The sequence below is a fragment of the Theobroma cacao genome, chromosome 6 (assembly GCF_000208745.1).
Source record: "Theobroma cacao cultivar B97-61/B2 chromosome 6, Criollo_cocoa_genome_V2, whole genome shotgun sequence".
Taxonomy (NCBI): Eukaryota; Viridiplantae; Streptophyta; class Magnoliopsida; order Malvales; family Malvaceae; genus Theobroma; species Theobroma cacao.
This window is the reverse complement of record NC_030855.1, coordinates 1,701,082-1,718,661: the sequence shown is the minus strand read 5'-3', so window position 1 is coordinate 1,718,661 and position 17,580 is coordinate 1,701,082. Positions and strand designations below refer to the sequence as shown.

Below are 17,580 nucleotides of genomic sequence, written 5' to 3'. Positions count from 1 at the left end.
TGTCAAATCAATATATATTATTTCAGGCTCTTATCCATGCGTATACACTAGATAGGGTGTGAAATGTTTGGACAATCGCTTAATCACAGTGTCCGACCTAACTCGCCTATACACGGTGTAGATTTCTAAAATCTCTAATTCAACTCCAATTCCATCCATTTCAATTTCTATTATCCAATTATATCCACAATACCTCAATGACTGTGAATGTGGTCCAATTTATCAGTTCGGATCACAAATTACGCTTTTACCCCTAGTGGGTAAAAATTTCAATTTTTTTGCACCAAAAATTCCCATTTAATTTTCAACCTCATATTTCATCATTTTTCCATCTAATTCTCTTAAAATAAAGTCAACCTCATCCTCACACACCATTGGCTAGATTTGGCCTAGAGAAATTTATGGAGAAAATGAATATTTTTCTTGTTGTTTTACTCATAAACATGCTAAACTAACACTAAACACTAACACAGTTCAAAATGAAATTAATCTAATAACTTTCTCTCTCTAAACCCATATTATCAGATTTGAATCCATCATCAAAACACATAATTTAACCATGAAAAATAAAGAGAAATGAATGGAAATGATAAATCTTAAGCTAAGCTTGAAAAATCATATCTTTAAACACTTGATTCCTTGAAAAATCACACTTTTTCTTTGAATTTTCTCACTCTAGGGTTTGTTTTTATTTCTCTCTCTCTCTCCTGCTGGTTTTGGCTGACCCTCCCAATGAAGAATTCTGAAATTTTCAAGCCTTTTAATAGGCTTAATAAAATATTATTATTTTATTTATCTTTTGAATATTTTTTTATTTTATTTTTTTCTAGCAATATTTTTTATTTTCTTTTTCTACCACTCAATCCTCTTCACTTATCCATGTCTTTAATGAAATTTTTAAACTTTTCTAAAGTTTTGGTGGAGTAAATTTTTAAAAAATTACACTTTTACCCCCGTAAAGTGAAAAATTACATTTTTACCTCAAAAACTGAAAAATTACCCATAAATATATTTTTCATCTCTTATACTCATACCATTCTCCATTTTCTACGGTGGCTTTGGCTACACATTAGTGCTTATGTTAATTTTTTAATAATAAAATTAAATATCGTTAAAGGGAAAAATTAAATTGAAATAATTTTAAAAATTAAAAAATTAAATTATTTTAATTTTAAGTATAGAGATTAAATTGAATAAAATGCATGAATATAGAACTTGATAGACATTTTGACTGTTATTAAATTGATGTATCAAAATATTATTTTTTAATATCAAATATGAAGTATCGAATTTTATCATAATATACGATAAAAAATTTGAAAGTAGTTTGCACGATCTTCCTTGGTCCAACTTATTCATCTTCCATCACTTAAAAATCCACGATAAAGATGAGGATATGTAGAAAAAGATGCACTCCAATTGACTTGTAAGTAACTCCACGTCAAAAACACGTAAAAGTAGGTTTTATGTGATAAGGGTGTACCCACGTCAATGTTGTGGAATTGAAATAGGAAAGTCAGTCAAGTCAATTTGCTTTTCATTTTATTCCATTCAGCAACATGTTCTTACTTAACATTATTTACTCTCCAAATTGATTCCTTTCCTATCTTGCTCTTCCTCATGGAAGATGATGGTACTGTCTTCACTTCCTCTTCATCATCATCTTCATCTTCATTATCTTCATCTTCTTCTCAATGGAAGATGATGGTTGTCATGACTCGAAACTCTCATCGAGTTCATGACAACCGTCGTAAAGCCTCGATAGATATTCTTTTTTCGAATGCCTTTCGAGACCTCGCAAGGTTTTTTATCAGTTTTTCCATTCCTCTCTCTTTTTTCTTTTTTTTTTGAATAATAAAATAAAATAAAAATATTAATTAAAATAATCTATTTTAATGTAAAACAATATATCTATATATATATTTTTTTGAAACATCAAAAATTAATTTACTGCACATAAAAACAAAATAAATTTATACATACTGTAATATAGAAAACTGGAGTATGCAATTTAAATTACAATGACACGTGGGTCTCCAAAATCTCAGTGAGTAGACAGATATCATCAAAATAATCTAAAGCCGAGTAATAGAAGACAATTAAAATAATTCATCCCAACCTATATAAATAATTGGATTTCATCCAATTACTCAACATGGCTTATGCACTTTTGAAAAACTTGGTCTTTGCCAAAAATCCATTCTTGGGGATACCCCGCGAAGGTATCTTACCGAGACCGCAAAGGCTATTTATTGTCACACANCGATCTTTTATTCACAAATTCGTTACTTAACATTGATGTCCCTTCTCATTAATCTCTCATCCTCTTTATTTCTTAAGATTTGACTTTGATCAATACATTATTGATCATCATCATGGAAGATGATGGTACTGTCTTCACTTCCTCTTCATCATCATCTTCATCTTCATTATCTTCATCTTCTTCTCAATGGAAATATGATGTTTTCTTGAGCTTTAGTGGTGAAGATACCCGCAAGGGCTTCACAGACCATCTATATGCTTGTTTAATAGAGAAAGGATTGATCACTTTCAGAGATGACCCAAAGCTTGAGCAAGGCAAAAGCATCGCACCAGAGCTCCTTAAAGCAATTGGAGAATCATGGTGTTCAATCATCGTTTTCTCAAAAAAGTATGCTTTTTCGAGTTGGTCTCTGGATGAACTTGTTGAGATTCTCGACCAGCAAAAAGAGAGGGGACATAAGATTTTCCCTATTTTTTATAATGTCGAGCCACGTGAGCTACGGAAACAGACAGGAAGCGTTGAAGAAGCCTTTGCTGAACATGAAAAAAGATATAATCAAGACAAGACCAGAAGGTGGCGAGATGCTTTACTTGAAGCGTCTTGTATCACTGGATGGGAGTTAAAAGATAGGTACCTCCTCCTTCCATTAACATTGTTTAACCTTTTTTTCTTGATATGGTAATATAAGTTTTTTGGAAAATCAAATATAATATGATTATATGTTTTATTTATATGTTAACTTAATATGCTTATTATATGTTTATTTAAATAGATTAAAAAATTATTTATTTCTTACTATTATTTTTATATTGTCAATAAAGAAAGAAATGAAAATGGAGAATGTCTAACATAAGAATAGTAGCATAGAGGATACAGATCCATTTTGATAGGAGCCTAGCTTAATTTTTTAGTATCTCTTATGAGGGATTTCACGTCAGTGAATATTTAGATAAACTTTAATATCATTTGTCATGAGTTCATTTTTTTAACTCGACATGCCTATTAATTAGAGAAAAGCTTTCATTATAATTTTAAAATTTATTTCATTTTTTACTGATATGAGGTCCATGACACATATATTAATATCAATATTAGTTAAGTACTAATTTTATTTTTTACATTACATCTTATTCTATTAGTTATATCTAAAAATAAATTCTTAGGAAGTTTAATTGGTTATATCAGCAATATTAAGATTAACATGAACAAAAAATAAAAAATATTTAACTACTGTTAATTACCAATAAACTAAATAATGTTGTGAATAATTTTTTGATATATTGATGTTATTATATATATTAACAAAAAAATTTTGTCCCTGCAACAACGTGTGTCGATAAAATTCTAATATAATATAAAGCAAATAGTAATTTTTATTTTCTCATTTATAATGTTTATTTGACCTTTTGGGGTTTATAGGTACGAATCGGAATTCATACGAGACGTCATTAGAGTGATATCAAAAATGTTATGTCAAACATATTCAAGTGTTTGTAATGACTTGGTTGGAATTAATTCACGTTTGGTTAAGCTGCGTGACAAAATATGCTTTAAGAAAGATGATGTTCGTGTTGTAGGAATTTGTGGAATGGGTGGCATAGGTAAAACAACTCTTGCAAGAGTTGTTTATAACCAGATGTCTGGTTATTTTGAAGGTAAATGCTTTCTTGCAAGTGTTCGAGAAGTTGCAATGAAATCCGGACTTGTTTCTTTACAAAAGCAACTTCTTTCTGTGCTATTACCTGGACAAGATTTCCAATTTTTTAGTGTTGAGGAGGGAATTGAAATTATAAGACGTAGGCTACGTCATAAAAGGGTTCTTATTGTTATTGATGATGCGGATAACATGCAGCACTTTAAATGCTTGGCTGAAAAGCGTGATTGGTTTGGTTTAGGGAGCAGAATCATCATAACATCTAGAGATGAGCATCTGTTGTTGCACTCCTACGGAGTGGATGATGTGTATAAGCCTACAACATTGGATGACTCCGAAGCCCTGCGGCTTTTGAGTTTGAAAGCTTTCAAAAGTGATACACCAAAAGATGATTTCATATCGCTTTCTGAAAGTGTTGTGAAATATGCTGGTGGCCTTCCATTAGCTCTTGAAGTTTTGGGCTCTTTTCTTTGTGGTAGAGGTGCAGCTCAATGGAGAAGTGCCATAGATAGACTTAAAAGTGAACCTAACAGTACAATTCTCAATTGTCTTCAAATAAGCTTTGATGGATTAACAGATACGGAGAAGAATATATTTCTAGATATTGTACATTTTTTTAAGGGGCAGGACAGAGATTTTGTAACAAAAATACTGGATGGCTGTGGGTATTATCCGGATATTGGATTAGATGTTCTCATCGAGAGATCTCTCATAACAGTTGAATACAACGAAATTGGGATGCATGATTTGCTAGAAGAGATGGGAAGAAATATTGTTCGACAAAAGTCTCCTAATGAACCAGGCAAACGATGTAGATTGTCGGAGGAAAGTGATGTATATCAAGTGCTAACACAGAACTCGGTTAGTATTTCATAAAGAGTATACTTATTTTACTCTCTACTTAACTTGGAAAATTATCCAATTTCTTTGTGTAAAGTCTTATGATACTCTTCATGTTTAGGGTACAGAAGCGATTGAAGGCATGGTCATCAACAGCACTATAGGGTACAAGTATATATCTCCTTTTATTTTTATCTTTATCTTTATTATGTATAGAAACCTGAATTACGAAAATATAAATAATAAACGACATTTATTTTTCATAATCTATTAAATTGTCTATTTTATTCTTAATTATTGATTTTTTATTAAATTGAGATATTCTTAATTAATGAATATTATTTTCATGCATTATATTACTTCTTCTAAAATACAGTATACTACGTATAAATTAATAAACATTTCAAATGTATTTTTTTAATCCTATTTTAATTTATTTTATTAAGAATAACAGTTTTATGTTAGACAGTTTGAACTTTCATTTATTTCTTGTCTTAAATTATATATAAAAGTAATGGTATGAAATAAAATGTTTTTTAAACTATTTAAATAAACATATAAGCATCTTACATTTACCATGTGAAAATAAAATACTTATTTTTCTTTATAAGAAAATAAAAGAATTGAAATCAATTTTAACATTTACATTATAACTATTGATATTAATTAAACATTTTATCAATTAGTTTCATGATATTAATAATTGATTGATATTCCTTTTATCTAAATATCCATATATAATTTTATTAACTATATAAAAATTAATTTTTTAAATATATTTTTAATCATATTTTTTCTTTATTTAATTAATTTATATATTGTATATGCCACATTTTTAATTTATTTTTATTTAATAAGAATGTTTTTTTTCCTTTTTTCTTTCTTTCCCTTGAATTATCTTTAGCTGTCAAATGGTAGCCTATTAAGCCTACTGAGGGCTTCATAAATAGCAGCCAATTTAAGTAGTACGGAATGGATATGCCAAACATGTTTTATTTATTTAAAGAAATTATGTTAATTTTCATTTTGTATAAAAGTACTGAGTTACAATATTTGTGGAGATTGTAAAGATACATAGGTAACTGAAGAAATATTCATGTATCCATTAAACCAATTTCTAAAATAAAAATTTGGAATGACTTTACCTAAAAGTGGATATTAACCTATTGGTTATTGATTTTGATGATATATTATTAGTACATTAATTAATGCTACCAAAGTACAGAAAGGAAAAACCATAACAATCAAGTTGATATGGAAAAGAGCTTGACAAAGGAATCTAAATTTTGATTGAATGTGGACAAGAAATAAGAATGCGAGAGACATATATTGATTGCTACTAAATTTGAAGACTTTAATATTTTTTCTGCAAGATGAAACTCAAGTTCATGAGCATATACTTCAGCTTTGTAGGTTGTTCGATTGCTATAATATGTTGTGAAGTTCATTTGTGTTTTTGTCCTTGCTTTTCATTTATTAGGGAACAAAACGAGACTTTCACTTTGAGGGCTGATGCCTTCTTGAAGATGAAAAAACTAAGATTGCTCATGGTTCATGGTCTCCTAAAATCTTGTGATCTCACGTATCTTTCTAATGAGTTACGGCTTTTTGAGTGGCCTGGATGTCCTTTAAAATCATTGCCTCGGGACTTCCAACCAGACAACCTTGTTGCACTTCTCTTACCTGATAGCTGCATTAAACAACTATGGAACAGAGACAGAGTAAGAATTACTTTATTTGATGTTGGCTTTTTAGCTTATCTTCATATAAATTACCAATAATTTGAATTATTTCGTTACAAAATAACTTTTTTTTTCTTTTTATTCTTTCTTTGACAGCTTTTAAATAAATTGAAATTCCTTGATCTCCAAGGCTCCCGAAAGCTGATCAGGACACCAGACTTCACAAGGGCCGAAATTTTGGAAAGTTCGAATTTGGAAGGCTGTACCAACTTAGTACATGTCCATCCATCCATCACATTTCTACCCAAGCTTAAACTTTTGAATTTAAGAAACTGCACAAGTCTTAAGAGTCTCGCAACCAAAATTAGAATGGAATCTCTTGAAACATTTGTTCTTTCAAGCTGCTCGAATCTTCGAAGGTTTCCAGAGATTACCGGGGAAATGAAATGTTTGCTGGAGCTCTATTTAGATGGGACAAGTATTAAAGAACTTCCCTCTTCATTTGAACATCTCAGCAATCTCAAAGTTCTTAATCTCTCAGGCTGCTCTAAACTTGAAAATTTACCAGACTTCACGATGATTGAAAATCTCGAAAGTTTGAATTTGCAAGGTTGTACCAGCTTATTAGATGTCCATCCATCCATCTCAGTTTTACCCAAGCTCAAGCTTTTGAATTTAAGAAACTGCACAAGTCTTAGGAGTCTCTCAACCAATATTGGAATGGAGTCTCTTGAAACATTGATTCTTTCAGGCTGCAAGGATCTTCGAAGGTTTCCAGAGATCACCGGAAAAATGGAACGTTTGTTGGAGCTCCATTTAGATGGCACAAGTATTGAAGAACTTCCCTCTTCAATTGGAAATCTCAGCAGCCTACAAGTTCTTAATCTTTCGGGCTGCTCTGTATTTGAAATTTTACCACCATCTTTCCCACAGTGGATATGTAGGAAGGGCTGCAGAGTACTACTATCAAGTCAGAATCACATGCTTTCCAAAAAAAGTCTGAATTCCATGGCTCTGAGGTTACCTCGTTTATCAGGCTTGAGTACTTTAAGAGAGTTGAATATAAGCGGCAGGAATCTTTGTGAAGGGGCTATTCCTAGTGATATATGTTGCTTATCCTCATTGAGAACATTGACTCTTAGTGATAACAATTTCGCCAGCCTACCTACAAATCTTTGTCAACTTTCCAAGCTTTATCTTCTCGAATTGGCGGATTGCAAAAAGCTTGAAACATTGCCTCAGCTTCCATCAAGCATAATCGCAGTAGGGTTGGATGGTTGCGCTTCATTGGAAATAGTTCCAAATCCAACAAAAGCGTACACTACATCGGATAAGATACATTATTATGGTGTTAACTGCTTCAATTTGGCTGCGAATGATAATGCATTAAGAATGCTAAAAGGACATCTTAAGGTATATTTCTCAAGCTCTCTTACTCTCACTTTCAAGAATTTATAATAGTAAATTAATGAATTAATTACATATTTGTTATCCCAATTACAGTAAAATTATCGATTTCATGCTTAAAATTTTAAAAGTAACAATTAGATACTCAATTTAATTTCATTGAATATAAATGATTTGAATCTTTGATTAATAATGTTACTTAAATCGGTGATGTGACAAAAAAATAATTAATAAAAAAGTGTATATATGTGACACACCATTTTTTGTTTTTTCTTTTTTTTTTATATTTAATATTAAAATAAAAATTTTGAAAATTTTTTAAACCTGGAAAATGACAAATTAAGAAAAAAAAACAAAAAAGGAAAAAAAAATCAGGGAGAGAGAAAAGAGGGGGATTGATTAGGGAGATAGGGAAAAATAGGGTAGGGAGGAAATAGAGGGAAGGCGTCGATGTAGGTCGTGCTGGCTAGATTGGCACTAATTTGCCCCTTCCCCTTCTCTCTCTTTCCCCCTTATTTTTTTACTTTTTATTTCAAAAATAATTTGTTTTACATTTTTTGATATTTTTAGATTTTTTATTTTAAATTGCAAAGATAACCTTTTTATGAAAATTAGAATTTTTTTATATATTGAATTTTCTAAAAAAATTATTTTTAATTTTAAAAGTAAAATTTTTTAGCAACAAGCGTATTTTTATTTTTTTCTAATTTTTTAATTTTTCAAATAGCAATTTCTACAAAAAAATGAAAAAAATAAAATGATGTTATCTTTTAGACATGTGATGCATTCTTATTCGTTGCTTTGTTCACATCATCCAATCCATTTGATTAATAATATTAGTCAAAATGTCCGAACCAACTAATTGAATTAAAATTTGAATATTTAATTATGAATTTCAAACTTCAAGCATTGAAAGGTTCAATATAATTCTATTGCAAAATGCATATAAAATCTTAAACTAATTACCCAATAACGGAGCTTTGTTTTGCAGATAGTTGTGAATGCAAGACAAACATTTGACATTATTATACCTGGAAGTGAAATCTTTGAATGGTTTAGTCACCAGAGTGAGGAATGTTCAGTAATGATACCCAATTTGCAGAATGATATTCAGTGGATGGGATTTTCCTTGTGCTGTGCTCTTGTTCCTACCTCTAATAATGTTGCTTGGAGGGGGGAGGTTATTGAATGTACTATTAAAATCCATTTTGAAGGTTTTGCATGTGAGATACCCACTGCAGGGTATTCTTTTAATAGTAAATCAGGCCAGATCTCTGAGGACCACCTTTGGCTACGCTATTTGCCTCGTGACATTTTAGACAATTTTTTGAAGCATCAAAGTGGCCAATATGAGATTTCACAGAGCGGAGATTGGATACGGAGTTGTATTGGAATCGAGATTTTATTTGAAACCCTTGGCATTGGTACCAAGGTGAACAAGTGTGGGGCTCGATTAGTGTATCCAAGTGATTTGGAGGACTTGGACCCAACAATGGAGCAGCCTAGCAAGAAAAGAAAAAAATATGATTGATGGATCAATAGGTAATCACTAAAATTGGACTTTAATTATTTCTATTTTATCTTGAAAAGTAAGATCCAGGATCATCTTTTATAAGTTTAATTTTCATTTATATCCTTTCTTCTTTATTTCCAGGTTGAAAAGGTCATAAAATCAGGACAGAGGTGAAATCCTTTGCAGATATTATTTTGATCCTCTCATCTTTGCCATTAGCATTGCAGCCTAGTTGTGCACGCTTTAACAGCTTTGTGTGAATGTAGTATTAATTAAACCTAAGTTGTGTTGTAACGTGCATTTGAATATTTCATTTTTTGATAAGTGTTTGTGTTCTTTACTTGAAAAGTCGAATTCAAATCCTATGGTGTGGTTTACAAAGTTTAAAATTGTGTATGCCAAGTGAATAAAAATAGCACTTCAATTGTGTTGCTACTCTACGATATCTAATTCTTGCCATTTTTAGTTTTGTTGCTTATATTTGGGATAAGCATTGTTAATGTAACAATGGAGACATACAAGCAAAACCTGGGTCTCATTGGATCTAGATACAGTAATATGACATGATGCAATGCATGGACATCACGAAGATAGATAAAAGTAATTAACCATATTGAAGGGCACAAGCGAGTCTACATACAGACATGATTGCTAGATGGATTGAATCCACATACGATGAGGTAGCAATTAGCTTTGTGCTAGTGGGAGATGTTGGGATAAGCCCTGTAGCCAATTGGGATTGATTGAGGCTTGATTCCAATCAAGCAATAGCATCATTCATGTTGAATGATTAGAGGTTTTCCTTCATCAATAAGCAATATGTTAGCATCAATGAGGCATTTTCGTCATTTTTCGTCGAAAATCTCAAAACTTGCTAAAAATGTAGTAAGTAAGTAAAAAATATATATTTAGTGATTTAAAACAAATTAAGTATCTAAAACGTTCATTTGAAGTGAAAATCTGACCATTTGAATACAATAAAAATATTCAATAAAATAAACTATTTTCTTGTAAAATAATTTTTATAAAGCTATCGGTAAATAATTCTTGTAGCGTAATAGTTAATTATATTCATATATACTATAAAACAAATAACCAAAGCATAAAATTACTTTTACAGCGACACGTGGGCCCACATCTAACCAAAATGCATCTGAAGCTGGAAACCTACAGCTTTTGACGATTCAAGTCCAAATAAAGGTCCTTGACAAAGTCAGCTAACTATGGAATTCCCTGAGCTTGAAATGTGAGGAAATGAGGGTGGTGAGATTATAAAATCTCAGTGAGTAAACATACACCATTTAAACTATCTAAAGGCGAGTAAATGGAGACGAATTAAAATATTCTTTTCCAATATATGTTTCATAACATGAATATTCAGTTTACTCAATTAATCAACATGGCTTATATATCTCACAAAACTTGGCTCCTGTCAAAATCATTCTCGGGATGCATTGGCCTAGGCATTTGACTGAGACCACCAAGGCTGTTAAATGTCTTTACATCCGAAATTCTAGCCATGCCTTGGCGTTGGCTGAGTCTCACTCTCACGCGGTGGTCCACGTGAAGTGCACTTAAATCTTTACCTCCAGAGATACCCTCCACACGGCTCTCCGATCGAGGTAAGGTATATCTGATTCTGTGCCCCCTTTCTTAGGCTGGTCCACAGAACCTCCACTGCAGGGCTTATGGATTATTTTATCTACCACCTGATTTATAAAAACTTTATCTGCATGACATGGCAATTTATCGCAATCTAGCCTCTCAAGGCTGAATACATAGTACATATAATTTTGATTCAAATACCGAATTTGCCATTCATGCTAACATATTGCTATAAGCCATATAATTTAAAACACAATTTAAAACACAAGCAGGCAGTCTCTAATTACTCTAATTTCAAAACCAGTATTCAATTTTTCGTAAAATTGATAAAATCATTTTATAAAATCACAATTTCTCCTAAAACATAGCAATTTACCATTTAAACCCATTTTCTATAAAATCACACAATTGTATAAAACTACTTTAGATAATTAAGACAATAATAAGTTTACTCACAGTTATAGGAGTCGATGTACTCCTAATCCCAATCTTCAAGCACAATCTCTGTACTTTTACCAGTATAATTTGCTCACCACCTATCCACAACGTACAATACATAATTCACCACATTAATGCTTGACTATTATAAAATCAATTCAAGCTCGGTGTATATGCATGATATGATATGCAACTTATCTGACTACCGCTTAAATGCGGTGTTGACTTAATTCGGTCTATTACCCGATTAAATGACAATTGTGTCCGATTTGGCTCCAAATTGCTCCATTTCATTTCTAATATCTTAATTCACTAAATACAATTCAAATAACATCAATTTTAGCATCAAAACCCTCCCTTTTCTTCATAGAAAAATTCAGCCATTACAGTGCACTAACACCGTGATTTTTCCTACTTAATTTTCTCACCATTATTCATCATTTTCTAAGCCATTTCTCTTGAAATAATAACAATCCATCACCCACACACATCAAGGAAGATTTGGCCATGAAGATTCATGGGAAAAATGGATTCCTTTCTTACTGTTTTGCTTCTAAATATGCTAAACTAACTAAAAACACTAACATATCTTAAAATCAATTCAATCCAACATCTTTCTCTCTCCATACCCATTTTGACCAGCCATGAATTCATCATGAAAACATGTTATTTAACCATGAAAAATGAGGAAAAATGCATGGGAAAGGTAGAACACAAGTCAAAATCAAGAAATTTTACCTTTTGTCACTTGTTTCCTTGAATTTTCACCAATTTTTCCTTGAATTTCTCCACCTAGGGTTTGTTCTTCCTTGGTTTCTCTTCTCTTTTGGTTTGGCTGACCACAATGGGAGAAATGGGCTGATTTTTAAGTTAAATAATAATATATTCTAAGCTTGACACATGGCATGTTTCCATTGGTCCAAATTTTAAATATTTGACTTTTAATTCTTAAATTTTCTACTACACATTTCTTATGTTTATCCATTTCCATGATGAATAAAATCCCTTGGTCTTGACAAGTGTCGAGGGTGAAAATTTATCGATTTGCCCTCGGGGTGGCAAAATTATCATTTCACCCCTATACTCCAAATTATACCGGAATTAAAATTTTTCACTTCTAAACCTCAAATCATACTCCAATAAGTCAAATGAGGCCAAAAAAATCTTTTCTAAAATTCTCATTTTGTCCCCAAGTGGCAAATGACCATTTTGCCCCTAGATAGTGAAAATTTCAGTTTGACTCTAAATTGATTCTCGAACTCCAAATTACCATTTTGAGTCATCCTTAGATTGTGAAACTCTTAATTTCACTTTAAAATTTCTATTTAAACTAGTTCGAGGCTTAATCGACTTACTTGTACTTCTAAGCATAGTACTGACTTTTAAATATTCTTCCGGGGCTGTTCAAATATACAATCACTCTATCAGTCTCATGTGTAACATCGTAGATAATTTAGGGCTGGGCTTGACATTAGTTATAATGAGCTATAAGTCTAATTGGATGAAGTCCATGAGATTAATATGCCTTGCAAGGAAACTGTAATGGGTTGCAGTTATGAGATTCCTATGCATCAAAGCATAATCTCAAAATGTTTCTGGTCAATGTATCACTGAGACTGGACATCGATGATGCTTAGAGATTGGTATATTCTATGTTCTTTACTTTGGAAGTAAGCAATCGATCTCATAAATTGAAGTATAGAGATATTTGGAACTAGAATATAGGTGCTTGCCTAGGAGAGCAAGTTCACTGAACAGACCCGCCATGAGAAGTGCATTTGATAATACACTCTAGTGTCTATGCAACTCTTCTCATGTATCAGTTGTGTAAATACTCTCTAGACTTGAGACACAAGGTTGTCTTATGTGTGGAGTGCTATGCTTTGATTTAATCCCTATGGGTGCCTAACCAAGGATGCCAAAACAGGATACTTTTGGGTATAGTATGAAGCATGTGAAGGCAAATGAGTGGTCAAGATAGGAATCATCACCTTGAGTGTTTTAGAGGACATATCCTATCCGTTCTTGGTTAACATTAGCTTATTGAAGTACTTGGCAAAGGCGACATGAAGATTATGAAAAAGGTTTCATAATTCTCTATAAAGCTAATGCTATAATTGTAGGAACAAATATGGAGGTCAATAAGAGTAGACACTGTACCAAGTTCTTATCATCTTCGGGATATATGATGAGGGAATGAATTACATTGATAGACTGTACACTAAAAGGTTGTCAAAGAACCATTTAACTTTCCCAACAATTGAGTGGCCATGATGCATTGCTAGGTCCCAATCTTGGTCTATGGAATTGATTATAAACTAATTGATTGAAATTTATATTAATCAATTAAGTCATTAATCAACTCTATTGCCAACATGTTGAGAATCTAATAGGTCACACACAATGATTGCATTTGAATTAAATTAGGAGAGTGACGATTTAAGTTAGACTTAAATCATATGCTTGGTAATTAACTTTTATAAACTTAATTAAAAAGTTTAATTAAGTTTTTTGGTATAATTATAAATAGTTACAACTATAAGGCCTTGATTGCAAAATATAAAGGAAATTAATTTTGATTTTAATTTCCAATGACTTAATTAAAAGAGTTTAATTAAGTAATGGGTCCAATATTATAATGTGTTATAATATTAAGGGCTTAATTGCAAAATTGAAGTTATTTTAACCTAACTATATAAGTCACCTTTTAACTATTTTTCATATGAGAGTTTTTCACAATTGATGAAAACGTAGTTTTTGTCAAAAAAAGAAAAACGTTTTCTTTCTTTGCCACCACTCCCTTTGTGTGAAAGAGAAAATTGCTTATGAAGCAATTTTCAAGAGAGGTTCGGCTAAGATTGTCAATAAGAAGAAAAGGGCAATTATTGTCCTCTTTGCTAGCACAAAATGTAGTTAAAAACTCATTCATTTGTTGAAGGTTCAAGTGCAATCGTGTGTACTACCATTGGAGGTCAAGCACTTGATTGGCTAGGGTTTTTGCTCCTTGTGGTGTTCACGGGATTGCTTCGGAAAGTGCCATCGTGATTACGAAATTACATGACAAGGTAACTTTCTAAATAATAATTTATTTTGTGCTTTTATGTGTTAAATATCACCAAGGTGATCCATGGGTGGAGGCATGTTTTGTTGTTTAGTTATAAAACTTTTAATTTTCTTTCCGCTACGTATTTTGAGCATGTCGTCCATATCCAAACCCATCAAATACCATGTATCGTGTAATAAAAATTCACAAGTGAGCATCATTCTCAGCTAGGTTTAGTATAACCCTTAGGCTTACTCTCTCAGACATCATCACCTACTCGTGGGAACTACCCACACCACCATATGAATAGGGGCTTCAGTTCCCCCTTTACCTACTCGTGGGAACTACCCATGTCACCTAATATAAAATTGAGGCTTCAGGTCCCTCTTTACCTACTCGTGGGAACTACCCATGCCACCCAATATAAATCAGGGCTTCAGGTCCCTTTTTCTCAATCAAATATCGATAATCAACAATTACTACTTTGTGCACAAAGACCACAATTTATCTGGTGTGGTAACAGGTCCTACCCCAGAGTATCTTAATCACGTTAAAATGAAAATTGTTACAATTTAATGCATTTGTAAAACATGATAGATCGAAAGCAATATAATGATAATTTGAATGTTATGCATAATTTATTTCAAAGAATGGCATATCCATCAAATCAACATGCTAAGTGAAATCAATAATATTTTTATCAAATCCCATGAATCAAGTAATGACCATTGGCCCAAACATCACACAAGCTTGCAAGGTATGATTTTGAAGTGAAAAGCCAGTCAAAGGTTTGTTTCCTCGTAATTAAAACCTTGGAGATATATACTTATTTATAGTATAAAAAACCGAATTTAAAATCCTTGATTGCAATCACAAACAACCTAGGGCTTTCTACAAACTCATGCTTTCCACAATTTCATCAACCATCAAATGTAATATATATAATATATTTACAGGGATATAGTTTTTGAAATTTAACATCCACTCACCTCACAATAGCAGGACGCTACTTTGCTATTGGTTTGTGTGTGTATTTAGCTGTTCTTTCTTCCTTTCTTGTTTCTTCTTCTTCTTTTTTTCTTCACCTTTCTCCCCTTACTATTGGCCTTCCTTTCAGCCGACGTTTCTCTTTCTTTTTCTCTTTCTTTTTCTTTCTTTCTTTCTCCCTTAGCTCCTCCGGCACCGTCGTTCCCCCTCTCTTTCTTCTTCTTTTTCTTCTCTTTTTTCCTTTTCCTTCGAGACGTCGCTCCCCCTCTCTCATTTTCTTTCCTTTCTCCTTTCTCTCACTTGGGTCCCCACTCTCTTTCTTCTTCTCTTTTTTTCTTTTTTCTCTTGACCGACCCTCCCATCATTTTTTCTCCTTCTTTCTTGTCTTTTCTCCTTTTTTCCTTCTTCCAATGCCAGCTTAACTTTTCTTTTTCTTCTTCTCTCTCTTTTCTTCCTTGTCTTTTTAGGCTGACCCCTACTTACTTCTTTTTTTTATTAAAGTAAGAGGGGTGTTACAGTCTCCCCCATTCAAAACAAATTCGTCCTCAAATTACATCAACATAGAGACACTTAACAGTATATTTAACCTTTAAATAAATATGGATATTCTGCTCGCGTTTCCTTTTCTGGTTCCCAAGTCACCTCGACTATCGAGTGGTTTCACCATAATACTTTCACTAAGGCGATGTCCTTAGAGCGAAGCCTTTTTACTTGATAGTCCAATATAGCTACAGGCTGCTCTTGGTACTTCAACCCATCTTCCAACAGTATTGTATCATGTTGTATCACATGCGAAGGGTCTTGAACATATTTTCTAAGCATGGATACATGAAACACTAGATTAATCCCTTCAAAATCCGGTGGTAATGCCAATCGATAAGCAATAGTTCCTACGTGTTCCAGTATTTCAAACGGGCCAATATATCGGGGACTGAGTTTCCCTTTCTTGTCAAATCTCCATATTCCTTAACATGGTGACACTTTTAGAAACACATAATCACCTATTTTGAACTCTAGGGGCCTGCGTCCGTTGTCAGCAAACGACTTTTGTCTACTTTGAGAGACCAACATTCGTTCCCGAATTATTTGTACTCCTTCTACCGCTACTTGTACCATCTCCGTCCCCAATAATTTCTTTTTTCCAACATCCAACCATCCAATGGGTGACCTACACTTTTGCCCATACAGTGCCTCAAACGGCGCCATCTTAATACTTACCTGGTAACTGTTATTGTATGCAAATTCTGCCAAAGGCAAGTATAAGTTCTAAGAAACTCCAAAATCCAACACGATTGCTCTTAACATATCTTCCAATATTTGGATCAAGCGTTCAGACAGACCATCTGTCTAGGATTTGAATTAGTTATTCCACTACTCATAGCCTGCTTGAAATTAATCCCACTAAAATTACTGCTACGTAGGGGACTATGGAACTGAAAAGTTCTTTATTGATTCGGTGGACTAGAGAATGCTAACCTTCTGAGTAAATTACCATCCCTTCGACCTTGTTGTCCAACTATATTAGCATCTTTACCCCTACTAGGGTCTCTATATTTGGAAGATCCCTCACCCCGATTTCTTTTACTCCTCTCTCTTTCCGCCCCAACCTCTTTACGTCTCGCCTCAAGTTTTCTAGCGGCATCAACTACTTCGGGATAAGATTGAAATCTCTGAGAGACTAGGATTTTGTATATTGGCTCATGTAACCCTTTAATGAACCTCTTGATCCTCTCTTTTTCAGTTTGAACCAGATACAAGGCATATCTCGACAATTGAGTAAACTGGATGTCATAATCTGACACTATCATCCCAAGCGCCTGCATTAAAGTTTCAAACTCTTGTGTCTTAGCGTCTCTCACACTTTCAGGTAGAAATCTGTCCATGAAAGCCTGTGTGAATTCTTCCCAAGTAAATGGAGCGGAACTAGGAGGTTTACAACGTTTGAGCGTAGCGAACCATATCTGCACTACCTCCGTCAATCTAAAGCCTGTCAACTCAACTACCTGGAGACTAGAACAACCCAATGCAGTACAAATTTTGTCCATCTCATCTAAAAATACTTGTGGGTCCTTTGTTGATTTAGTACCCAAAAAAGAAGGGAGTTTCAATTTCATAAAATCACCTAGAGTCACCATGACATTTCCTCGA

At 32.8% G+C, this 17,580-nt stretch overlaps 1 protein-coding gene across 2 annotated transcripts; it reads left to right on the top strand.

The window, feature by feature from the left end:
• Nucleotides 2,280-9,794, top strand: LOC18595222 (TMV resistance protein N). 2 transcript variants are annotated; one of them, XM_018123351.1, is made up of 7 exons: nt 2,280-2,893; nt 3,683-4,778; nt 4,879-4,922; nt 6,238-6,478; nt 6,596-7,852; nt 8,838-9,388; nt 9,501-9,794. In XM_018123351.1, the coding sequence occupies exons 1-6, from the start codon at nt 2,376-2,378 to the stop codon at nt 9,375-9,377; spliced, it is 3,696 nt and encodes a 1,231-aa protein (XP_017978840.1). In that variant the 5' UTR covers nt 2,280-2,375; the 3' UTR covers nt 9,378-9,388; nt 9,501-9,794. The 2 variants fall into 2 exon arrangements, with proteins under 2 accessions (XP_017978840.1, XP_017978839.1); XM_018123350.1 differs by having other exon boundaries at nt 4,879-4,928.